The following is a 26,510-nucleotide window of genomic DNA, read 5'->3' on the forward strand; positions in this document are numbered from 1 at the left end:
GGTTTCAATCGTCTGAGTGCCTTCGTTTGGGATATACAGGGCGATGTTCATCTTGTGAGTGAAATTTTACAGTTCGATAACTCTTTAACTAATCGACCGAATTATTTCAAATTTTGAAGTTTTGTCACCCTTTCCTATCGCCTTCCTTCAATATTTCTGAATTCGAGTAAATCAGATCCGGACTAGGAAAATTTCAGACTTTTCCTATTTTCGTGAATATTGGATTACCCTGTACGTGAACATTATGATTTTTTTCCATTTTCGGAACCACAAAAAATCAATTCATTATAAAAATTCTAAATCTCTGCTTGGCACGGTCATACAGTGTGATCAATAAACATTCCCTTATGGGTGAAATTTTTTTAGTTCAATAACTCTTCAAGAAATCCATCGAATAATTTCAATTTTTCAAGTTTTGTTGCTCTTTACTATCGCCTTCCTTCAATATTTCTGAAATCTAGTAAATCAGATCCGGACTTGGAAAATTTAAGATCTTTTCTATTTTCTTGAATATTGAATCGCCCTGTATGTTGATATCATGATTCTTTTCCGTTTTCGTAACCACAAAGAATTAATTCATAATAAAAATTTTAAATCCCTGCTTGGCGTCATCATTCAGGGTGAAAAATAAACATTTCTTCATGAAAGAAATTCCATAGTTCAAGATATCTTGAATTCATCGGTAGAATTATTTCGAAAATTGAAGTTGTTTCACCCTTCACAAATGTCTCACCTAAATTTTCCTCATATTATTCGAGAAAACTTTTAATCAACAAACTGGATAAAGAATAGAACAAAAACATCAAATAAATTGAAAATATTTGATCTTGAAAACAATGAATCACAAATAGAATATTTTCAGTCCAGCATATATTGTTCAAAATAATATTCCTCCATTTTAACACATTTTTGAGCACGTTGATATGATAAAGTTGTTTCACAGATTTCGCTATCTTATTCGGTTGAATCGGTTGTACTTCTTTCATGAGGGAATGATTATTGGTCACCCTGTATGACGGAGGCAAGCTGAGTTTTAGAATGTTGATTATGAATTAATTCGTTGTGATTACGAAAACAAAAAAAATTATGATATTGACGTACAGAGTGATCCAATATTCAGGAAAATAGAAAAAGTCTAAAATTTTGTTGGTCCGGATCTGATTTATTCGATTTCATAAAAATTGAAGGAAGGCGCCAGTAAAAGGCGACAAAACTTGGAAAATTGAAATTATTCGGTGGATTTGTCGAAGAGATATTGAACTGAAAAAATTTCACTCATAAGGGAATGTTTATTGATCACCCTGTATCACCGTGCCAAGCAGAGATTTAGAATTTTTATAATGAATTGATTCTTTGTGGTTCCGAAAACGTAAAAAAATCATAATGTTCACGTACAAGGTAAACCAATATTCACGAAAATAGGAAAAGTCTGAAATTTTCCTAGTCCGGATCTGATTTACTCGAATTCAGAAATATTGAAGGAAGGCGATAGGAAAGGGTGACAAAACTTCAAAATTTGAAATAATTCGGTCGATTAGTTAAAGAGTTATCGAACTGTAAAATTTCACTCATAAGATGAACATCACCCTGTATATCCCCAACAAAGGCACTCAGGTGAATGAAACATCTTGATACGGGTCCTCCATGATGACCTCAATTGATGGTATTCGTTTGTCGCATTCTTCCCGGGACACCCTGTATATTTCGCAGCAGCAGAAGTTATGAACAGACATTTCAAACATTGCAGGCAACGAATCCATGGTTCTCGAAGAGGAGACGCCGAAAATAATGAATTGCAGTAGATGCAAGCTGGATCGTCATCTTCATCAGAGAATGGAGTGCCAGTAAAATAAAAATATTCACTTGCGAATTATGTAGGAATTAGGTAGTGTTATGATAATTAAATATTGATTTCTTATTATGGCTTGTACATTATCTCTTATTGTATCAAACCTCCTCATAGAATTCCAATCCAACAAACCGATTCAGACTTTGCTGAAAAAGTACTTTTCTCCACATGTTGCACACAATACTTTTCCTACAACTGCTCAAATTTCAATAATTCAAGTAATGGACTTGATTCAAATCAAAATGGCTTTCGTTGACAGTATAAGCAACACATAGTTTTGAAATTGAGTAAGCTATGAGAATATGCTACTTTTCATAGCAGTTGTAGGAAAAATTAGTTTTTGAATGATGGATTGAGAATGATTCCTTACATTGGTGTCATTTTGGTCAGTCTATCTTCATCTATCTCTTCAACGAAATCCAAGAGTTTGTCGGCTGCCATTCCAGCCTCATAGCACTTCTCACCTATATCACTCCTGATACAATGGCTGAAAGCGGTGGATACATGAAGAAAAGCCTGTGAAATAAGTTGTATTTTGTGAAAAAGGTAATTCTCAATTGCTTGTACAAGTACACGAGACTCTCGCCATTTCATTGTTATCAGCAAAGGCTTACCGAAAATATTAAGATCAAACCAATGATCTGGAAATATATGTGAATAATATGGACAAATGAGGATCGTATACCCAATTGGTAAAGAGTATATCACTGACACCCAATTGCAGGAACGTTCAAAATTTAATGCCATCATTAAAATTTTTTATCCTCCAGAAGGAAGAGCACATTGGATACCATTTAATGTAGGATTAAAATTTCAATGCGGCATTAAATATTTAACTTTCCTGCAACTGGATTTGAGAGTTACAAGATCTGAATTAGATGCGTCTCATTTTGATTTCCATTACGGCTCGTTGATAGGTGACACCCAACAACAATTTTTTTATTACCTATTTTTTATTGCATTCCGTGTTAAACTCTTAATATTAATAAAAAAAATAATGCTGTTGCATGATCTCAAAACTAATTTAAATCTTATTATTATTTGAACTTCTTCTAAAGAATGGAGAATCTTTAAGTTTTTCGCGTTTGAATACAACACTTGGACAGGGGGAAATTAATCACAAGACGTGTCTGTAAATTCAAAGGAAATTGGAAACGAATAACCAATTTTTTTTTTCGTTTCTTCATCCCTCCAAGGCTTACATCTGAGTTCGCCACCTTGTTGTACTAAGCAAGTGTTTTGTGCCGGTTGGCTTATACTGCTGTTCAGATAATAGGTTCTTGCAGTGCATAGCCATTAGCGATATCGCCTATGAAAATGGACAGACTTGATCGAATTATTATCTGATCTTATCAGCTTCCTATTTGGCAACCAGTATACCTATTTCGCGGTCTTTTTGAAGTAGCATAGTATTATGACAAGAATTGAAGGCCGAAATTGTCAACGAAATACTGCCAAATTATCGTTATTGATAATTTCACTACAAGAAGGTAGTTCATGTAGTCACAAGCTAAAACATGAATGTTTTCTACCAGCTGTGTGAATCTATATAATATTCTCAAATATTCACTCAAAGGTTGTTACTGAATTTATATAGAATCTAAAAGCTGATATGGGACCATCTGAAGCTCGAACAGGATACCTTATAAAATTCCATTATAATCCAATGATAAATTGAAGAAGTTGAGGCTGTCACAAGACAGACAGACAAACCAAAGTTGTCCAAAATAGTCTGAAATGCATTTTGTGACTGAACATTTTGCTTTTGGAGACGAAAATATTCTTTTTCCCAAAAGTGATCAAAAAGCTTTCATTACTTATGGTACACTTGAACGCAATGAACTCGAATTCCGAAGAATACGTCAAACAAAGAATAAAATTAATGAACTCAAAAGAAAACATCAACCAACGGTTTTCACCATAAGTAATCATTACAGTAAGCTAAGTGCACCTCGACCTCGACAATTTCGAGAGAAATGACTCATCTGATTGTCTTCCTTGATTTATTGATAACAGATTCGATATTGCTCCCTGAAGTTGTTCTTACTTGTGCTCCTTGGCACAAGAAATATACAGAAGAGTGACTGGCGTATAATTTTGGCACGTATGTAACCTATTACACGAAATCGAATAATACCCGATAATTCAAACGTGAGTATATATACAGGGTGTCCACTTTTTCAATGGGATTGTATTGATAACTTTTAAACCATAAGAGTTAGAAGGTCGGTCAAATGGAGAAGAAGTTGCATGCATAGAAACATTATCAAGCAGTTCAAACAAATCGAGATTCAGTTCCGTATCTAGGGCGTGGCAAAGGTGGCACTTGCCACGGGTGCAAGGCCCATAGGGGCGCCCAAAAATATCAAAAGAAAAAAATATTGGAGCTCCAGGCGAAATAAAAATAACTCGGTTTTCATGTATATATACGCCTAGCAACGAGCGATGCCGAGAAATTTGAAAACATTCAAACTATTGCTAGCCTTCCATAGAATTTGCCTACTAAGCGTAAAAAAATATCTAGATCAATAAAACTTCAATTGAAGGGAAGAAATAATATAAGTATGGCTTAATTCAAGCGTACCGTAATCTAGTCATAACTATATCTGTTGAGCGTCGACATTCCGCATTCAGATCATAAATATTACGGTTGAGCGTCGACATGTGTTATTACCCCAATTTTCACGAGTTTTTTGCGCTTCATCAAACTTGTCGGTATTTCTTCGACAAACGGTATCATCTATTTTTGAATGAAGTGCGGCTTCTTTTTCTTCGATACAATGGTTGTGGAGGTTGGAATTATTTTCGACCTCAAATTTATGCAATAGGCGGATGTCAAAACGATATTATTATGGAGAAATGATACAAATATAAAATGAATGAAAAAAAAAACAATTACAAACTGTTCACAAATTGAAAACTACTTTTCGGGAGCCATCTTTAGGGGGCTGTTACTAAGGAGAGGGAGGCAAAAAAAAGTTTATATGAAAGACCCACCCTATTTTTGGACAAGTTATTGCTGCCTGAATTTTTTTGAAACTATTCAACTATTCTGTATAATATTGTTTATTTTAAAATTGCAACGAAATTATATGACTTCAATTATGAATAAAATAATTCTATCAGAAAATATAATGGGCGAAAAAAAATTTTCGAAAATGGGGGGCGCTGTCTAACATTTTGCCACAGGCGCAAGAGTACCTAGATACGGCTCTGTCGAGATTATCAGGGCCGGTTATTCAGATATCATAAAAAAAGTGAACTCTGTCATTTTGATTTTTCTTTTTTTCCCACTTTATTTCAAATATTATCAAGAAATGTTAAAAAAAATTTTTATTCGACAGTAAATTGTTCTCAATTTGCGTGCTCTCTGGGCCACCCTCAACCTCATTTTTTTCAATACGGACCTGTATATTTTATGACACTTTTCGAAATAACTTTTAACGCTGAATTCAACGATATATCATACAATGTCATTCAACGATATATTATGTTGATTTTCAGGTGATTTTGACCCTTATCCAAATTTCTTTGGGTCGGATCTGTAGTGAATGCAATTTATCAAAAACTGCTGTTAATAAAATAGTCAAGAGACTCGAATACAATAATTTTAAATTTGAATACCAAGCCTTCAAAACTTATATCGTAATGATATCAAAATAAAGTTCGACTCTGTAATTTGTTTCAACGGAACAAATGACAAATCCAACAATAGTGATTTCTCGGGAGAAGATTGAGAATGTATTGGAAGGTATTCAAGAAGACGAAATAAGCAAATGTATAAGAAGTATGGGTTCCAGAACCGTTAAGTGCATTTTACAAAATGGTGGACATTTCGAACACTTACTTCATTCATTTTCATTTACTTTCGAATAATCATTCGATTTTTCTTTCATTAAATGATAATTCGTTTAATTATTATGAATTGAAATATGTAAATAATTATTACTTGTTTCTTGATTTGATTCTGATATGTTCCATTCAGTTCAAGATGAGTAAGTTGATTTTCTCATCGAAATGTATTGCTTGTTGTTAATCAAACTAAAGGTACCGAAATGTAATACAGATCCAACCCAAAGAAATTTGGATAAGGGTCAAAATCACCTAAAAATCAACTTTGAATGACATTGTATGATATATCGTTGAATTCAGCGTTAAAAGTCATTTCGAAAAGTGTCATAAAATATACAGGTCCCTATTGAAAAAAATGAGGTACGAAATCTGATTACGTCAAATTGAGAACAATTTACTGCCGAATAAAAAATTCCTGTAACATTTTTTGATAATATTTGAAATAAGGATACTGAGGATACTGAGGATACTGAGGATACTGAGGATACTGAGATTGTGAACATATGAGTTACTACGTTTATCGTGCGCTCCGTGAGTTTTTGGTGATTTTGGACAGTTTTTCCGGTTGTTAATTTTCGGAAATTATATCGTTGAGGTCCTTGTTGCCTGTGCTATCTGAAGTTGTGATTTTCTCAACTTTCAGTGAGTCCGTTTGAGTGATTGTTCTCAATTGACTAATATTTAAAGAGACGTTATTCGTGAATTAAAAAACATGCCTGTCAACTGTGTATCATGTGGTACACCGGCCAGCAGAAATAAACCAGCTGTGAAATGTTTTTCGTGTACTAGCGAAATTCACCTAACTTGCCTCGGAGTAACGACCGATTCTCTGAAAACTCTAGGTAAGGCTGGATCAATTAAATGGGTTTGCGGGGGATGCTCTTTAGAATCCACCAATTCTGGCAAAGGTGATATAGGAAGAAAACTCGATAAAATCGTAACGGATTTGGCTTCTGTCGCTAATAAACAGTCTGAATTCATGACGTCTCTCAACTTTTACGGAAATAAAATAGACGATTTTGAGTCTAAATTGGTTGCCTTTGAGAGCATGAGCCGTAGGTTGGAGGGAATGGATGCGCGCCTTAAGACTTTGGAGAGCGAAAACGAGAAACTACATCAGAACGTCAATCTGTTACAACAACAATTAAAATCAAGGAGTGTGGATGTTGTTGGAGTTCCAGAAAAGAAATCTGAAAATGTACTAAACATTGTTGAAAGCATTGCGCGGAGACTTAACGTTTCTGATGTAAGAGGTTTCATTGAGGGTTGTCATAGGGTTCATTTCATGCCGAAGAAAGATAACATGAGCAGACCTATTGTGATAGATTTCAGGAGCAAGTCATACCGGGATAGTTTTTTGCGAGCCTACAAGGGTAACAAGGATGGTATAAAAACCAGCGACATCGGTTTTGACGGAATTGAAAGAACTATTTATGTAAATGAGAGTCTTTCTCAGGACACCAGGAGAATTTTCAATGCTACCAGAAAGTTTTCCAAGGAGAATGGTTACAGATACTGTTGGATTCAGGATGGAAGAGTTTTGTTGAGGAGGGATGAAACTTCGGGAATCGTTCGCATCACTACAGAGAAGGACTTAGCCAGGCTTCCTCCTCATTAATTGGATCTTTCCATCATCTGTTTTTGGTGTCTTTGTGATGTTCTCTCTCAATATATACTATCAAAATTGTCGAGGTCTAAGGACCAAGACAACTGAATTTCTGAAGTCTTCGTGGAATTGCTCTGCTGAACTAATTTGTGTCACAGAGTCATGGTTGAAACCCTCAATAAATAGTTCCGAGTTCATTTGTGATAATTACAATGTCTGCCGAAGAGATAGATCCGAAACAGTCAGCAACAAAAAAGAGGGAGGTGGTGTTTTCATTGGTGTGGCAAAGCATCTGCGTTATGTTCCAGTCTCAAACTGTCTTCATTCAACACCAATTGAGGATTTATGGATCAAAATAAAGTTGAGCGGATCGGTGATCCTGTTTGTTGGTGTATGTTACATTCCGCCAGGAACGTCCTCCCTTGATTACTTGGCGTATTTCGATGCTGTTACAGCCTTGATGGACGACAATTGTGGAGACCAATTTCTGTTGATAGGTGACTTCAATCTTCCGCGTTTTTCTTGGACTTCCGGAATGGGTGGATATATGGTTTGTGATCCGGTACAGGGGGATCTCTATACCTCTTTCAAGGACTTTGCATCTTACAATTCACTGGAACAGTTCAACTCCCAGAGCAATGTCAATGGTAGAATATTGGATTTGATTTTGTCATCCAGCCTCAATGTCGTCACCAAGCGTTCGTTGCCTCCATTTGTCACTGAAGATGTTCATCATCCCGCCCTGGATGTTCTGGTGGAGTTCGCAGGTGAGATGGTATATTCCAGAAGATCAAGATCCATGTACAAATTTTTCAACGCGGACTACTGCACAATCAATGAGGAGATGTCGTTGATCGATTGGGACACATTGTTAAGTAGTGAAAATGTTGATGTGAATGTTGAAACTTTTTATAATAATATTAATACTTTAATTGAAAAATTCATTCCATCTAGAATTGTAAATAATACGAAATTTCCACCATGGTTCTCGACCGAAACTATTAAATACGTCAAAGAAAAGGCAAAAGCTCATCGTAAATTTAAAAAGTTCAAAACTGCTGTAGATTACGACAAATTCTCTTGTTCACGTAAAGTATGTAAAGAATTGATTCGGAGAGACTATACAGTTTATATTTCACGTGTTGAAAACAATATTGTCGATAATCCTAGAAACTTCTGGTCATATGTTTCGGAAAATCGTAAGGGGGTCAATGTACCCAGATCGGTGACTCATGAAAATGTCGAACACAATGATAATCAGAGTATTGCGGATGCATTCGGTAGATTCTTCGCGGATGTATTCGAGGATCCTCTTAAGCCCGTTATCAGAAAAACCGATGTTGAGAATATGAGGGATTCCACATATGTTCACCTTGATAGCATCAGTTCGGACGAAATCATAAATAAAATAAATGCTCTGAAAACAAATAAAGGTCCAGGTCCGGACTTGATCCCTCCAATATTCATTAGGTCTTGTGCTGTTTCACTTAGTTCTCCACTCCATATTATTTTCAATCAATCACTACGTACTGGAGTTTTCCCCAGAGAGTGGAAACTTGCTAAAATAACTCCTATTCACAAGAGTGGAAAGACGAATTCGGTATCCAACTATCGGCCCATCTCTGTTCTGAGTCACTTCGGGAAATTGTTTGAATCTATTGTAACCAACTTTTTATTTTGTTCGCTTCAATCGACAATCAGCATAAGACAGCATGGTTTTTTTGGGGGAAGATCTGTTCTCACTAATCTATCGCCATACATTAGTTATTTGTCTCAAAATATGGACCAGGGTACCCAGGTGGACGCAGTTTACACCGATTTATCGAAAGCTTTTGACAAAGTTCATCATGCGACACTTTTAAAAGTCCTCTCGGATTATGGCGTGGGATCGAATCTGTTGAGATGGATTGGGTCATACCTGTGGGAAAGATCTCAGTTCGTCATTATAAATGACGCATTTTCATCCCTTTACAGGGTCGAATCGGGAGTGCCTCAGGGTTCTCATTTGGGACCACTTCTTTTTATTTTATATATCAACGATATCTGCAAATGTTTTCATAACATAAATTTCGATCTTTACGCGGATGACATTAAGATGTACCTACTTTGCAGTGAAGGACTCGGATGATGCCCGGAAGTTTCAGGATGATTTGAACAGATTTGATGAATTTTGTTCCCTACACTATCTGTCCTTGAATGTTAACAAATGCAAACACATAACATTCACTAAAAACGTCAACATCGTAAGCACTTCTCTATCTCTGAGCAATGAGACTCTGGAGAAAGTGAAAGTAGTCAAGGACTTGGGAATATATCTGGATTCGAAATTATCATTTGAACGCCACATAGATGATATTGTTTCCAGAGCTTTCAGAATGCTCGGTTTCATTCTGAGAATTTCGCGTTCATTTAGAAGTGAGGAAACGCTAAAGGTTCTTTACTTTTCGCTTGTTCGCAGTATAGTTGAATATGCAACACCAATTTGGAATCCCTTTTATCACAAATATATTAATCGGATCGAAAGGGTACAGAGAAAGTTCACTGGAGTCTTATACTACAGGTTCGGGAATAGACAAGTTGAGTGTCCTTATGATGCAAGGTTGAGGCTTTATAGATTGACTACTCTGGAGCAGAGAAGGGTTGTATTCGATCAAATTTTTTTATATCGGATAATGAATGGCCACTTTGATTTCCCTCTCATTAATGAAGTTTATTTGAACACTCGTGCTTTCACCGGACGTCGAAGAGAACTGTTTTATATCCCAAGAGCGCGCACGTCGTTGTTTTATAACTCCATTTTTTTGAGAATCATGCGGTTTTATAACTGGCACATTTTTTTTATTGACATTTTCAATATTTCTCAAGTTGCTTTTAGGGAAGAATTATATTTGTATCTATGTAGAAATTACTGAATTGTTTATTTTTTTTTGATATTGTTGATATGTTTTATCTTATAGTTTATGTTCATTCTCAATTGTAAATATCTTCTTTTTTGTGGTGAATCCTTGTAATTGGGTTATACCTGTTAGGATTCCTGTTTATGTTAAATAAATAAATAAATAAAATAAAGTGGGAAAAAAAGAAAAATCAAAATGACAGAATTTACTTTTCTTATGATATCTCAATAACCGGCCCTGATAATCTCGGTTTGTTTGAACTGCTTGATAATGTTTTTATGCATGCAACTTTTTCTCCATTTGACCGACCTTCTAACTCTTATGGTTTAAAAGTTACCAATACAATGCCATTGAAAAAGTGGCCACCCTGTATATATCAGACGAAACATTTTCGGATTAAATCAAACTTCATATCGCGTTTCGGAATTTCTGGAGAACTCACCTTCAAGTCTTTCATTTGTTTGGCTATGGTGACGAGATCTCTGACCACTCTGACGTTGATGTGGGCTGCAGTTCTGAGCTTCTCGTCGAAATTGACAGTGGCTGCACAATGGATGATGAAGTTGGTTTCCCTGATGAGCTTGTTTTTGCAGTCTTCGTCCATACCAAGATCTGGTAGAGAGCAATCTCCGTTGACTATCGACACTTTTTCTATGAACCTGGGGTACTTTCTCTTCAACGGCTCCATGTTCTATACGAAAAGTATAATTTTACATCTTGAAAGCTTTCATCTGAATACTAGAGAAAAATAGGGACAGCAATGACGTGGACGCAGGAGCTTTTGACGCCAATTGCCCTCCTAGGGAAAGGGTGTAATTAATTCAATCGAAGAAGTAGAATCACAAGTAAATAGAATCTGTTGTCACGGAAATATTGTTAAGTTCTTTCATCGACCTATACCACAAAGCTCTTGAAGCTACCACTAGATAAACTAAGGGTAATGATGGGCCTACTGACAGGACACTGTCGGTGCCAGCGTTGCCGTTCGCACGATAATTATCGTTTTGTACGATAATTTGCTGCTCAGTACTATGTACGATACCGCATGTACGATAATAGCGTTTTGTACGATAATTTCAGTGTACCTATCATTTGAGCTGAAGTGTCCATAGATACTAAAAATAAAATGAAACTCAGTATGGCCAGTTTTTAGTAGGAAGAAATCATTTGGTGGATTTTAGTAGTTTTAAAAAATCTAACCGAGACGGTTGGGAATGTCTAGACTCTAGAATGTTCCGATGAATCAATTCATCGTTCATTGGGGTTCTACGTTCTACGTGGCTCTAGAAGAACGAACCTACTTAAACGTAATAAAATCATAAAACTTCTTTGGTGGCTGTCGGCTGAAAATAAATACAAAGAATCATGGAATATCCGAAGAGTAGGTGCCTCATTAAAAACAGATGGTGTTCAAACTTCAGTTGAAAATATAGGTACCATTATCTCATATTTGGTATTCTATTTAGTGCAAAAAAATTGTTGTAACAGGAATTTCATTGACATATTTGAGTGGCTGAATATTTTAGATTTGAATATATTCATTTCACACAACAAAATCGTTTTTTTTGATGACCTTTATTTTATAGAGAATTTTTACGAAGATATTTCTTCGTATTTCCAATCAATTCAATTATTTAGATTTATATTATTTTATTATATGTGGCTATGGGAGCAAATGTTCAATTGTTGAAAGCACATAACAAAGACCATCAAAATATACTGCCATTTCAATTGAAAAGGGCGTATTTGCAAAAAAGCACACTGGAGATATTTAATTGAATTAATATGAAAAAGGAATATAAATCAATGCATGTTAATTAAATTCATTAATTTTAATTCAGAAAAACTATTGAAGTCAAATATAATTATCAAAATAAATTTGTTACTTGAAATCGTACATACAAACTTCAACCCTAAGTATATGTATAGTTATCATTAAATAATAGGATCCTTGATTTATTTCCGAAAAACGTATTTTTTATTAGTATTTCAGATTCAATTTCGAAACGTATCTAGTACTTCGAACACTCATATTCAAAGAATTTTGTATTTGGGTATTTTTTATTCGGTTTCTTTTACATCTTTGTCGACGATTGCATTTTTTTTGCAATATCCAAGTTATTTGAGAAAAAAACTTTTATGGAAATGAGTAATTTCTGAAAAAAAAGAACGAAAATAACAGAAACAATTTTCACGATGTCATAAGTAAAATTCGATCCATTCTTTCACGATTTACTCAAAAAATTTCTTGTTTTATTTTCGAATCTGTACGCATCTCTACTATCTATCCTATTCATGAAGTAAAATTTAACCATAAGAGACATTAGAATAAGGTGTATTCTGAATAAAGTGAAAATACAGACAATCTGTGAATAGGATAATACAGGTTCTCTGATCTTGTCTGATAATTAATTAATTATTCATTAACCGTTTCATCTAAATAAAAAACATATTACTTATTCGATACATTGCTTCTTTTTTCATCCTTTTCCACAAATGATCATATTCTCGCAAAAATTTCCTTTATTTCGAATGTGTACGATAAATATCAGTGGGATACGATAATATGTACGATAAAATACGATAATTTTAAACACGCGGTACGATATTTTAGGCTTGTCGACCTGGCAACGCTGGTCGGTGCAAATATCTGTTATACCGCAGATGAGATCTGCAGGCCCTGTGGGAAGGAGACAAAAACAGCCTCACACATAGTGTGCCCGGGGCTGACTGGCGTTAGAACCACGCACATGGGAAAGTCAATTTTGGATACTCACGAAGTAATAGCCAAGGCTCCTAAGGATGTCGTCGGTTCGTTAACAGTATCCACGGCCTTCCTAGGTTTGTATGAATAAGTAGGGTTGAGAACAAATATCAATTTGGTAGAAGTTCACTGCAGGGCCGCCACCTGACATTTTAGCGCCCCGGCAAAATAAAATTTCGCCGCCCTGCTTTGCCCAATTTATCTGAATTCTCTTTGAAATAGTCTCTGTTATTCCCCTCAGGCATCATTTCAATTTCATATGAAATCTTATTTTCAACTTAAAATCACCTTGTCAAAGACGTTTTGTCGATTTCAACAAAAACGTCCTGCATACTTAAAAGTACGACGCTCTATAAGTTTATAGTAAAAAGACGAAGTAGGTCTTAAAGGGGCATTTCAGTACCTATTCGTATATTCATAACTACATTTAATAATTGAGAGCTCCTATTCGATTTGAAAAAATTGCCGTTGGTAATTTTATTATTTTACTACAAAGAGTGGTATTTTCAGTAAGAAAACATTTTTGTGTCAGAAAATATGTCTTGTTTCATCAACTGACTGAATTAAATATCATCAACTGAAGACAGCAAGACTTATGTAGTCCTTTCCATTAACATTAACAGAATTGAACAGTCTAGACAAATTCATGTTAATTGAAAAAAAAAACGTCTTTTAATCATCATTAGGTACAATCTATCTATTTTCTAATGTTGTTGGAAATTCCTAAATAACCAAAACAAATTTGGTCCAAATTAGATGCGACACTAAAATTAATAATCAATACTTTTTACTGCTGTATAAAAACCAGTTGAAAGTCGAAAAGACTTACAGGGCCGTCAAAAATTTCATCCAATCTCTCCTCCACATCTTTGCCTTTTTTCGGTCTAATCAACATGTATATCCTCCTCAGTTTTGGACTTGATCTAAGTAGTTTTTCCAAGAACATCTTCCCAAGAAATCCAGTTGCTCCAGTGAGGAATATTGTCCCATTTTCGAAGACGGCTGATATATTGCTTTCAATATCAGTATTCTCGTCTTCTTCACCTCCTTTAGAGTATACCTTGTCAATGTCCATTTCTTTCGTGTTTTGTTTTATCCTTCGTTATTGTTATTCTGAAACAATATATAATATATCATGAAAATGTTTTAAGTTTAAAAGAATGATATTATTTGCAGTTCAGTTGTACCTCACGAAGCAACTACCTTGAAACTTGATCTATCTTAGATGATGTGAGGAGCTTGATATTTGGTAAGGAAATATAATTTTTTTTCATAGCTTCATACACCAGGAATCTCAACACCGTCGGTTTGTGATAATTTTTTTTTTTATATTCGTCTCAAATCTTCTGAGGTTTTACTTATGCAATCAACATAATTTTTCACCAGACTTTGAATTGTCATTCTACACCCAAATGCATATTTTCATCTGGATCGAATCTGCAGTTTTGAAATACACAAAAAACTTTTCAAGTTTCATGTTACAAGCTTTTCTGTTCGTACACCGGAACTGACACAAACATCCTTGAATTTGACGACGAATGACTGAGTAGAACTTTTTCATTTGAGACCATTTCCAGATCGAAATTCGAAAAATACAAAAAGAATAGAGTGAATATGAACGTGAAAAAGTCGTTGATGGTAAAAGTGAAATAATCAAAATCAAAAAAGTCATTAGTAATCGAATATAAATCTTGAAATGCAAATAGTTCAATTGTATTAGTGTATCGAACAGAAAACAAGTTTTAATTATGAAAGTGAATGAGTTGAATATTGATCGATTCGAATCAAGGGTCTTTTGTGTGAAAATTGAAAAATATTTCGAACAAATTGAATATGTCATGGTCGTTTCGACGTCAATTTATTTTCATTGTTCTTTTATCATCAAAAATATGAATATTGAAACGGAAATGCCTATTCAAGAACAAACCCGTGAAAGCAGAGCAGAAGAAAACAATTGAGCATTTTTGTTATATTCTACTCACAGTTAATTAAATGTGAGGAGAATACAATAAAAAATTCCGTCTGTCTGCCGCTTACTGTCCAGAACTTTTATCAGAATTTTTAGCACAAATTTAGCATACAAGTCGGTTGCTACACCGCATCGAATCCTCAAAAAAAATTAATAAGATTTCAAGGGAAAAAATTTTGTGATCATATTAAAAAAACATCAGAAACTTGGGTAGACACAATGATGAAATGGAAAATATTCATTGTTTGAATATAATAATCTTTACCACAGAAAAAAGTCATGAACTCGTATTTTTGAAGTTTTATTTACATTTTGGGATGAATTATCCTGGGTTCAAATTCCGGCGCTACAAATTCATCAAAAGTTTTATATTAATATTTATTGAAAAATTTGCGATGTTTCCAAATATTAGTGAAAATATGCAAATTTTTAATTCATTCATATAAAATAAACTGATTACAAGGTTGAGAGTAGGTAAAATCTTTAGCTTTATGAACAAATTAATAAAAGAAAGTGAACAAAAGTGTTATTCATTCTGTTCGAATAACTTTAAGACACCAAAATTGCTGAATAAGGGCTCGTTATCAGAAAGTATCTTATTGAGAATATTGAATGATATTAACGTTTACAAAAATAGATATTCAAAATTGATTTAATTCATTTAAATTAACATAATAAAAATGCAATGCGATAGAATCAGTTGACTTATTTATATTGAATCGAAAATAAATTGACAGTTAATATATTTTTCAAATCTTTAAATAACAATTGCTTCCCTACACAGTATCTTCTTCAAATTCTACATATTTCAATAAGCCTCCGTAGACTGATTCAGCTCTAATTTTATTTTCCATTTAAAATTAATTTCTGTCAAATAAAGACCGAGTGATTCCAATATTATTTATACTGATAATTACAGAATCACAACATGATTTTCGAATCAACTCTTCCTAAATTATGAGTGAAATATCAAGAATTGATGGATACTTTCGCAATTATAAGATAAACTAAATTCCTTCAGAAATATCAACTACAAAATTACTACTATTTGATTCAAAAACCTCTCGAAATGATGAAGAAAATGTCGTCAATTTATTTTAGTGTTTTGAATTAAATTAAATTAAGTTTTGAATTCGAATATTATGCGATTCGCTCTAAAGAAACTACGCTGAATATTTTTCGAATGAGAATTTAATATGTTGCTACATATATTCGTCTTTTTTCTTATTTTGCTTCATAGTGTGGAATGCATATTAAAACACTTTTATATTGCCAATCCAAATATCATTCAGAAGTTTGTTCTTGAGCTATAATTTAATTTCCGTCAGTGTTTATACTTACAATTCCAACATTTCAATTTCATAGTTTAAAGACTGGAAGAAGAATAGGAATTTTTTTTTTGTCATTTAATAAAAATAGTTATTTTCGACAGATTGAATGAAAATGGCACCGCACATTTTCATTCATTTAATAAGAAAAAAAATTAATTTGAAAATCCTTATTGCTGCAATAGAAGGGATGTCTTTCATACTCCAGTCTTCCAAACTGAATGTAATGAATGAAATAACTTATTAATGCTTGATACGAAGAAAACTAAACATAGAAATTGCAAAAATATTTAGCAGGTACGTACTCACGTAGTTAACTTCTCAAGTGTATGTAAAAACACGGTACCTGTTGGATCACTGTCATGCACCTGTAGAGTATTATAGTGGCATGTACTACTGAGAGGATTTCCTGGATATAGTCAATGGAAATAATGATATTCCTCTTCTGCCCAGTAGCGTACGCAGGGGGGGATAAGGGACGAATATACATTAGGTACAAAGCTCATAATTTAATTGTGTGAAAATTTAATCAACGAATTCATCAACCAGCGGTCATATCACAAGCCTTGATCTGATCTGACTGTCGTCGGCATAATCATTATCTCAAGAAGTGTCTGTAAATTCAAAGGACATCGGAAACGAATACTCAATTTTTTTTCTTTATCCCCCCAAGGCTTATGTCTAGGTACGCCACTGCTTCTGCCTGATACCTACCTTCTTGATTTTTGATCGATTGTTTATGTTTATACAATTGCCAGCAGAGCTGTGCCAAAGCATTGTGCTCAGGGCTTTCGAAAGTACTCGAAGCCTTTTTGTGCTCCAAGCACTTTTTAAAAGCAGTGTTTAGTGCTTAGTAATCGAAGCACTTCAGCAAAAGGCTTACTGCTTAGTTGTCCCTAATGTAATCTGCTAAGCCCTTCCAAAATCTTGTCATAAAACGAATGTACGCCTTGGTACCATATAGTAAACCTATGATGGTGTCAAATAATCTGATTAGTCTTTGATTGTGTATTGATATTCAGAATTACAGTGATAAACATCTCGCAGTGTGAACCTCTCGCTAGTATATTGTTATTTCATGAATTAAGGTATTAAAATATCTTTGAGCTCTTTATACAGGGTGATTCTTTGAATTGTAAATATATTTCAACCGAAGATTCCTGATTTTCTTCACCTTTTTTCCGATTTGCGGTTGAAGAGAAACAAGCTGTTGTAAATCCATAGGAAAATTTAAATTTTATATATCTATATTTCGCAAATGGAATGGAATCGAAGAACATGAATTTCAGAATATTATTTTTAATTGATTTCATTAATCTTTTTCGAACATAAAATGCCAACAAAGTCCAGTCAACTCCAGAAAGCCCGCTATACTAAGTGAGAAAAATTGAATCGGAAAAAATAGTAAAGGAAAAAATGTTTCTTGTGACCTCTGGAATCTTGGGATGAAATAGATGTACAAATCAAAGACTCACCCTGTATAGTATACGATACTTGTTATGTAATTAAATATTATACTTTTCCTTTCTTTGATCCCAAAATATTTCTTCAAAGTGTTTTCATAGGAGAAATTAAATAATAGGGTTCAGTTTACATTTGTTAATTCATTATTGAATTTCTTCAGATAGCTCGGAAATCCCAGGTGGCATATGACCAATATAACCATAACCAGCATATGTGTAAACTGAATTGCACAAATAGTTACTGCAGTTACTGTTACTGATTTTATTATCCTTCACGAAAAATTATTTTTTCGGCAACCGTCCGGGAAGTGCTCACTTCCCGTACGCTTTTTCTCTGAGAAAGTAGCATTTCCCGGCCTAGTCCGGAAAGTACGTACTTCCCGGACTAGGACGGAAAAGAATCATAGAATCCATAGCAACCGAGATAACGGCTGACAGTTCATATGAAATTAGTTGTCAAAAATTTGCATGTTTTTTGATCGCAATCGCAATAAAATATGGAAAGCAGCAGCGATAGTGTTATTTTACATGGTTGCCGAAAAAATATTGTACGCAACACGCCCGAAAATGGTTTTTTTGGACTCACAGACTTCCAGGACTCGCTTACGCTCGTCCTGGAATTTTGTCTATTCGTCCAAAAAAACCCTATTTTCCGGACTTGTTACGTAAATTACTATTATTCGTCCTTTGCAATTTCACAGTTGACGTTTTGGAATATTAAATTTTTTTTGTATACAGGGTCATTCACCGCGATGGCCTATTAGACGTTCATGGAAAAATAATCATAATTTTGTGCTGAAACTTTGCATGTGGGCCGGTGAGACAATAATCTTTTTCCCTAGAATATTTTCAAATCTCAACAACTTCCGGTTATATCAGAAAGATTCTACTACTTCCTTATTTAAAATCGAACACCCAGTATATTATTGCATCATTAGGCCTTTCTAGTAACAATTTCAGCAATATGCCATACCTTAGAAAACTCAATGGTTCATGAGTTAATAGGATTCTTTTGAAAAAAAAGGGCTCGATGAGGACTCACTTTTTTCAGAATATTTCTGCAGAAAAAGTTTTTTCGAAAAAACCTTTATCATTTTCGATTCTGCAAATACGAAGTATTATAAGACTGTTCGCAGTTTGGATCAAAAATGTACAGGGTGTTTATGAGAATATCATGAACTTGGACAACTCAAATTCATCAAAACTCAAGATTTTCAAATTGGAACCTATATTTTTATTATTTCAGTCGATTCTACGTACGAAAATAGTGAGGGTTACTTAGGCAAACCCTATACCTAAAATGAATACTTAAGAGTTATCCAGGAAGAACTTCGAATCAGGAGAAACCGCAACTTCTAACTGTGTGAAGTAGTCTGTGACTTCCGGAAATAAACTGCAATTTGATGTTTCGATAACTAAATTTGACTTCTCAAGAATTGAAATTAATTATTCGTTATTGAAAATTGTATTGTTTATGGATTTTTCAACAACGAAAAATTAGATATAATGCATGAAAATTAAAATTAAGTCATCCAAACATCGAATTTTAGTTTCTTTCTATGTTTTACATAGATTACAGACTTCTCCACACAGTTAGAAATTGCATTTTTTCATCTTTTAAAGTTCTTCCTCGATAACACTCAAAGTATTCATTTTAGGTATAGGGTTTACTTGAGTAATCTCCATTTCTTTTACACGTAGAATCGACTGAAATAATAAAAAATATAGGTTCTAATTTGAAAATATTGAGTTTTGATGAATTTGAGTTATCCAAGTTCATGATCTTCTGATAAACACCCTGTACATTTTTCGTATAAATCGCGAACAGGTTTATGATACTACGTATTCGCAGAATCGAAAATGATAAAAGATTTTTCGAAAAAACTTTTCCTGCAGATATATTCGAGGAAATGTTAGTCCTCGTCGCCACCTTTTTCCCATAGACTCATGAACCGTTAAGTTTTTAGCAAAGGTATGGCATATAGCTGAAATTCTCATCAGAAAAGCTATCTAATAATATATATGCAATAACATACTGGGTGTGCCATTTGGAATAAGAAAGTAGTAGTCTGTTTCTGGTATAACAGGAAGTGTTAAAGGTCTGAAAATATTGTAGGGGCAAAGATCATTATCTCAAACCTCAAAATGCAAAGTTTCAGGATAAAATTGTGATCAGTTTTCCATAAACTCCTCATAGGCCATCGCGGTGAATCACCCTGTATAATTAGGTCGGTTTTGTGATTAAATATTCAGTGATTTTCCAAGATATTCTGTTTAAATTTTCTATGATTATGGTAAGCGATCAACATTAGATGCAAATTGCAAAAATTGATGGTAGTTTCGAAATTACTAGGGAAAAAATTCGAACGACCCTATTTATGGAACTCCTTTTCGGATTTTAATTAACTCAACAACGATATTCAAAATTCAAAGCTACCCTTCAAATTTGAAGTTACTATGTCTCTCCGTTTGAGAATTATCATGTTTACGGCCAAAAGGACATCATCGAATTTGAGCGCGTATTCATCATCGTATTACTGTCATCGTTTAAGGTCATTGCTGGTTCAATATCCGTAAATTTCTAACATTATGACGAAATAATCGAGTGATCTATTCAAGGAATGACGTTCAAAAATAAATAGTCATAAGTTGTCAAGTATGGAATAATAATTCTTCAAATTTGTCCCTTCCTTATGCAGGTTTCCGCTATTTGTTATTCAAACAATGCGTAGGTTAACTGATAGCAATCATTGTACAATTCAATTGTTGTTACCTATTTCCATTTGAATATCGTCAACATTTTTTTACAAATTAGAACAAAAGCGTTAAAAATTCAGAATCCATATTTGAGGAGGATTACAAAAATGTTTTTTTATCCTCGTTTTGTCCAAACATTCTGATTTTGTTTTTTCTCTTCAGATTGTTAACTTTGAATTCTAATAACCCTTTCTTTTATTTACAAAATTATATTTCGAATAAGTTCGTTTCAATAACGTTCTGCTATACTTCTTTTTTCACCCGTCAATAACCTTACATACTTGTATGTTGAACATGTATAGTATATCCAAAGTCACTTGGAGGAAGCCAGAAAATTTCGATCATACAAGGGCTGGCCCAAGTTTCTAGAAATTCTTTTGGGGCCAGTGAATTTATTGCCTAACAATACTTTCAAATAAACCCCGGTATTTAGCGGATCGCGGTATCGACTTCAAAGGGACATCTGATCAAGCGTTTTTATGGACTAGTTCAAGTGATTTTGGATATACATACTTACATACATATACAATATTTTTTTCGTTTTAAAAAACTTCAATCTTAACAGTTCCTAATAAAGTGCTTAATGCTCGAATTACTTTTACAAAGTTCTGAGTATTCGCGAGTCTTTTGTGGATTGCCCTGCACAGTGCTAGTCCTCGAAGCAGTTTTATTCGGTGCTCGCCACTTTGAGTCGACATAGAGAGTTTTGTAATGATGTTACCAGAAATATATTAAAAATAATAACTCCTCAGCTACAAGTTCTTCTCATCGTGGCAATACATTTTTCAATTTCATGTTTATGTGTTTTCGAGTTTCGAGGTTCATACAAATTTGAATCCATGCATACATTTGTGCTACTAAACTTTCCCTATTCAAATTACTGAAGGGGTTGCAACCCTCTTCAGGGGGTTGCCAGTAGAAACAAGCTTTGCATCCCAGATCATGTTCCCTGTCATCAAAAATCGACCTGTTTGAGTTTCTGATTCGTTGTTGAGTTATTGAGGGTGGACAATGAGACACCCTGTATATGCAGAATAATGTTCCATTTTTCAAAATAAAAAAAGCTTTATTGCATCTTAGGGAATATCGGAATTATTATAAATATGTAATAACATCAATATAATTTCCATTTATATTAAATCTCACCAAAGGAATTCTGTCAAGAAGTCACCGGTAACCAGGATATGAGGAATAATCGACCTCTCTCCTCAAGATAAATTTTGTCTTATAGTTTCAAAGACGAATTAGCTCACAATCAGGAACCTAACGGAGAGGCTCCACTTGAGGAAGAAAGCATCACATCTCCTGCCTTAATCTGGAGAAGGCGGAAATGAACAACGGAACACAGGAAAATCAACGATAATCCGGACAGGTATAAAACGTGAAATTCTTCAGTTTTCACACTTCACCACACGAAGCCAACTTTCCTTCGCACAAAATATAAGTGTCAAAATCACTATACTGAAATATATCTCACCATAGACAGCTGGCGTTCAAAAACGAAATTATCTCAAAAATGGAACTGTAAATTTTCAAGGGAATTCCAAAAAAATATCCGTTCAACTCCGAGACACCGGTAATAATTCATCCTTTTCTCCAATTTGCCTCATTTATAAGATCTGTTAGAAGGGGAAAGTTTCGAGTCTTTAAATCGACAGCCTGTCTTTGAAAAACAATCGATGACATTGTATTCAAATTATTGTCGCATCTTCCCGTTGCAAATATGTATTTAAAAACGCCGACACACATGCTAATTTTCTTTTCTTTCAATCAATTTAATCTTTGTCGTTTCATTCTTTGTGCTGGCTTTGTGGTGGAGCAAACATATTGCTTTATATCTGGAACTTTTCATTGTGAATCGATTTACGAATGACCAAGGTGAAGCTTCGTTTGATTCCTAAATACAGTAGGAAATCAGATTGCAGTTTTGCGGAGAGCCGTAAATATATTTTCCTACTAGCGTTCCGAAAGTATTACTTTCCACACGCATTGACGTTTGGAAAGTAGTACTTTTCCAAATTCGTGCAAAAAAAGCCCTGCTATTCACTTTCCCCACGTATATGCGTGCGGAAAGTGAATAGCAAGGGTTTTTTCCCCACGCAAATATTAAAGAGTCGAATCAATATTGTTATTTTCCGAACAAGTGTGGAAAGTGATACTTTTCCGCAAGAGACTGTAATTGACCGAACGACGCGAAGCAGAGTTTGGTCAAGCTGTCGAGTGCGGAATAGTTATTTATAATACAAGTGCAGAAGGCATTGATATTCTTCCACGAGTTCAAAATTCAAAAACGAGCCACGAAGTGGCAAGTTTTTGAATGAACGAGTGGTAGAATGAGCCTTCTGTACGAGTATTATACATTATTTTCTCCAATTCATTGCATTTTTATTGAAATTAATGAGATATTTGCGTTTCTGATATATTCTCGCACGATTTTGTTCTACAAGATGTGGAAGAATGAAAGGAATAACCACAGAATCAGAGAAAAGCCACTTTCCACATGAGTTAGGAGCAATACTTTTCCTACTAGCGTAAATGAAACACTTTCACGGACAGTTTTCGTCTTGATACCGACTGACCGCACGCATATGCGTGCGGAAAGTGAATATCAAGGGTTTTTTCCGCACGCAAATATTAAAGAGTCACATCAATCATAAAATTTTGACATGTCTCTATGCGCCAATCATTAAATTCAAACGTTTCTCTATGCGGCTGAGCACACAAATAGTAATTTACGTAACAAGTGCGGAAAATAGGGTTTTTTTTGACGAATAGACAAAATTGGAAGTCTGTGAGTTCAAAAAAACCATTTTCGGGCGTGTTGCGTACAATATTTTTTCGGCAACCGTGAAGAATAACACTATCGCTGCTGCTTTCCATATTTAATTACGATTGTGATCAAGAAACATACAAATTGTTGACAATTAATTTCATATGAACTGTCAGCCGTTGTCTCGGTTTCTATGGTAATTATCAACTGCATTTATTAAAAATATACCTACCAAGATTTTCATATTCACAATGACACAAACGACTTGACTCTTTTCCGGCCTAGTCCGGGAAGTACGTACTTTCCGGACTAGGCCGGGAAATGCTACTTTCTCAGAAGTGAGCACTTCCCGGACGGTTGCCGAAAAAATATATTTTCTTATAACGTCATTCGGCGTCAAGACGAAAACTCTCCTTGAAAGTGTTTCATTTACGCTAGTAGGAAAAATATTCTTCCTAACTCATGTGGAAAGTTTTTCCGCACTCGACAGCTTGACCGAACGATGCGAAGCGAAGAGTTTTCGTCTTGACACCGACAGACGTTATAAGAAAATATATTTTTGTGTGCTCATCCGCATAGAGAAACGTTTCAATTTTATGATTGGTATGGTATTTTAATTTCATTTCAGCTTTCTTTCCAAGCTGCGTTTTTAGCAGATTTATCAACTTTTTCGTTACCTCGTGTTACTGTTCAGGCTTATCTTATTCTTCTCCTAATCCTGCTGTCGGGTTCTCCTTACCTATCTTTATTGTATGTGGAAAGGTTATCGAGAGAATTGTAAATAAAACAAAAAAGAATAAGGACATGCCCTCAAGGAAAAGTGCTAACCGTAGACAAGTGTTTCGGGCTTTCGGCCCTCATCAGTACGGTGAAAAAGTGTTAGGATGAGCAACAACAATTAGAGTCAACAACAGAAGCCAGCTGTCCATTTGTGGTTTCAGCAGGAAGACCCAATGGGCTTTTCGGCAACAACCAACATCTTCATTGTATCTCCCAAGTAAATGTATTCTTTCACGTTTTCTTGTTTTTTATCATCTATGTGTATCGTTTCTTTGGTTGTACTTATCACTTTTATCATGGTGATATTCATTTTCAAGCCGATCTCTTTTGAAGCATCGTTTAGTTGTTTTATCATGTCCCTTAGTTCTTGTATGCTACTACTCAAAAGGACTATGTCATCGGCAAATCTGAGATGGCTCAGATAGGATCCGACATTCATGACATTTGAACCAGGAATTATTTAAGTGGATGTTCCTGATCCAGACCAAAAATCTTTCCACCGCTTTTGATTCAAAACGATATTCTCAATTCATCATCAACTTGAAAGATAATGATGGAATTCTAAATCTGGTGCGAATTATATTTCGTGCGTCTAGTAACGAATTTCATTAACATTTACATCAAACGAGCGAATAATAATAATAATAATATTTATTTACCATTTCAATTTTAAATACACAATAGTTTTTTTAGCTAATGATAAACAATATTGAATCCCACAGGAGGATAAACCTGTGCGTGGGTTGTATCATATAAAAAAACAAATGAATGCTAATTCTAACCCCACTCTATCGAATTCTTTTAGTTTGAACAGGCGTGAAGCATTCTTTCATAATTCTATCAGGTTTCTAAAAGATTTTATGGAATATTTTAAGAATGCACGATCACTTGATGTAAACATTTGATTTATATTCTCATCGATTCAATTATGGTTTGTTTTTCGAGAAAAATGTCTATTAATGATAGTAACCTACCAAAATTCGCAATCTGTGGGATCCGACCTGTGGACAATTGTACAAAAACACAACTAGAAAACAAGATGCTTCGAGGAAATTGCAAATCTACTAGAATGTAATGTTTAAAAAGCAGTTTACAAAAATTTTAAAGGCACTGCTAGCCTGTAATATGCAGGAATCGAGTCTCTAAAATCCGTACTTGATTTCCGAATTTTTTCACTGATCAGAGATAATGAAGGGTCAAAATCCTCTGACGCCGTTATACAAAAATTTCGGAATTGAGCACTTTCTTCTTATTCTTTGACATCCGTCATTGTTTCACCTACATTATCCAGTATGCTTCAATGCTTTAAATTTGTCATCCATCAACGTCTCTTTCTTCTTTTTTTTGCGTGATTGAGACAAAATAACAAAAGCAGCATTTGCAATTATATTATTGCTGTCAGAGTCGGACATAACGAAGTATCACCAACCACTGAATTGACATGAATGAACATTTCTTCGGCTGTTTTGAGCTCTCCATTTTGTACAAGAATTCTAGTTTTTAGTTTCCGTTTTTGTTCGCAGATATTTAGGTGGAAACGGTGAAAACGAACAAGATAATCATAAAAATAGTAATTTTTCGGCAAAATATGGAAAGCAGCAGCGATAGTGTTATTTTACATGGTTGCCGAAAAAATATTGTACGCAACACGCCCGAAAATGTTTTTTTTGGACTCACAGACTTCCAATTTTGTTTAGGGTTTTTTTGGACGAATAGACAAAATTACTCGCTCACGCTCGTCCTGGAAGTATGTGAGTCCAAAAAAACCATTTTCGGGCGTGTTGCGTACAATATTTTTTCGGCAACCATGTAAAATAACAATATCGCTGCTGCTTTCCATATTTTATTGTGATTGCGATAAAAAAACATGCAAATTTTTGACAACTAATTTCATATGAACTGTCAGCCGTTATCTCGATTGCTATGGATTCTATGATGCGTTTCCGGCCTAGTCCGGGAAGTACGTACTTTCCGGACTAGGCCTGGAAATGCTACTTTCTCAGAGAAAAAGCGTCCGGGAAGTGTTCACTTCCCGGACGGTTGCCGAAAATAGTAATTTACGTAACAAGTCCGGAAAAAAGGGTTTTTTTTTGGACGAATAGACAAAATTCCAGGACGAGCGTAAGCGAGTCCTGAAAGTCTGTGAGTCCAAAAAAACCATTTTCGGGCGTGTTGCATACAATATTTTTTCGGCAACCATGTAAAATAACACTATCGCTGCTGCCCTACATATTTTATTGCGATTGCGATCAAAAAACATGCAAATGTTTGACAACTAATTTCATATAAACTGTCAGCCGTTATCTCGGTTGCTATGGATTCTATGATTCTTTTCCGGCCTAGTCCGGGAAGTACGTACTTTCCGGACTAGGCCGGGAAATGCTACTTTCTCAGAGAAAAAGCGTCCAGGAAGTGCTTACTTCCCGGACGGTTGCCGAAAAAAGTTATTTACCTGTACAAAATTAGATCAGGCTA

At 34.6% G+C, this 26,510-nt stretch overlaps 1 protein-coding gene across 6 annotated transcripts in view; it reads right to left on the reverse strand.

The window, feature by feature from the left end:
• Nucleotides 1-22,087, reverse strand: part of LOC123676759 (putative fatty acyl-CoA reductase CG5065) — a 31,318-nt gene extending 9,231 nt beyond the window's left edge. The window contains exons 1-4 of one of the 6 annotated variants that reach the window (XM_045612937.1): nt 21,963-22,087; nt 13,798-14,081; nt 10,647-10,895; nt 2,220-2,365 (exon numbers count right to left, since the gene is read on the reverse strand). In XM_045612937.1, coding sequence (XP_045468893.1) covers nt 2,220-2,365; nt 10,647-10,895; nt 13,798-14,043 — 641 coding nt within the window. In that variant the 5' untranslated portion in view covers nt 14,044-14,081; nt 21,963-22,087. Of the gene's footprint in view, nt 1-2,219; nt 2,366-10,646; nt 10,896-13,797; nt 14,082-16,570; nt 16,732-21,631 lie in introns of those variants that run through there. The other 5 variants (XM_045612935.1, XM_045612939.1, XM_045612934.1 and 2 more) reach the window with 5 other exon arrangements.
• Nucleotides 22,088-26,510: the final 4,423 nt, after the last annotated feature.

The sequence above is a fragment of the Harmonia axyridis genome, chromosome 3, assembly GCF_914767665.1.
Source record: "Harmonia axyridis chromosome 3, icHarAxyr1.1, whole genome shotgun sequence".
NCBI classification, from domain to species: domain Eukaryota; kingdom Metazoa; phylum Arthropoda; class Insecta; order Coleoptera; family Coccinellidae; genus Harmonia; species Harmonia axyridis.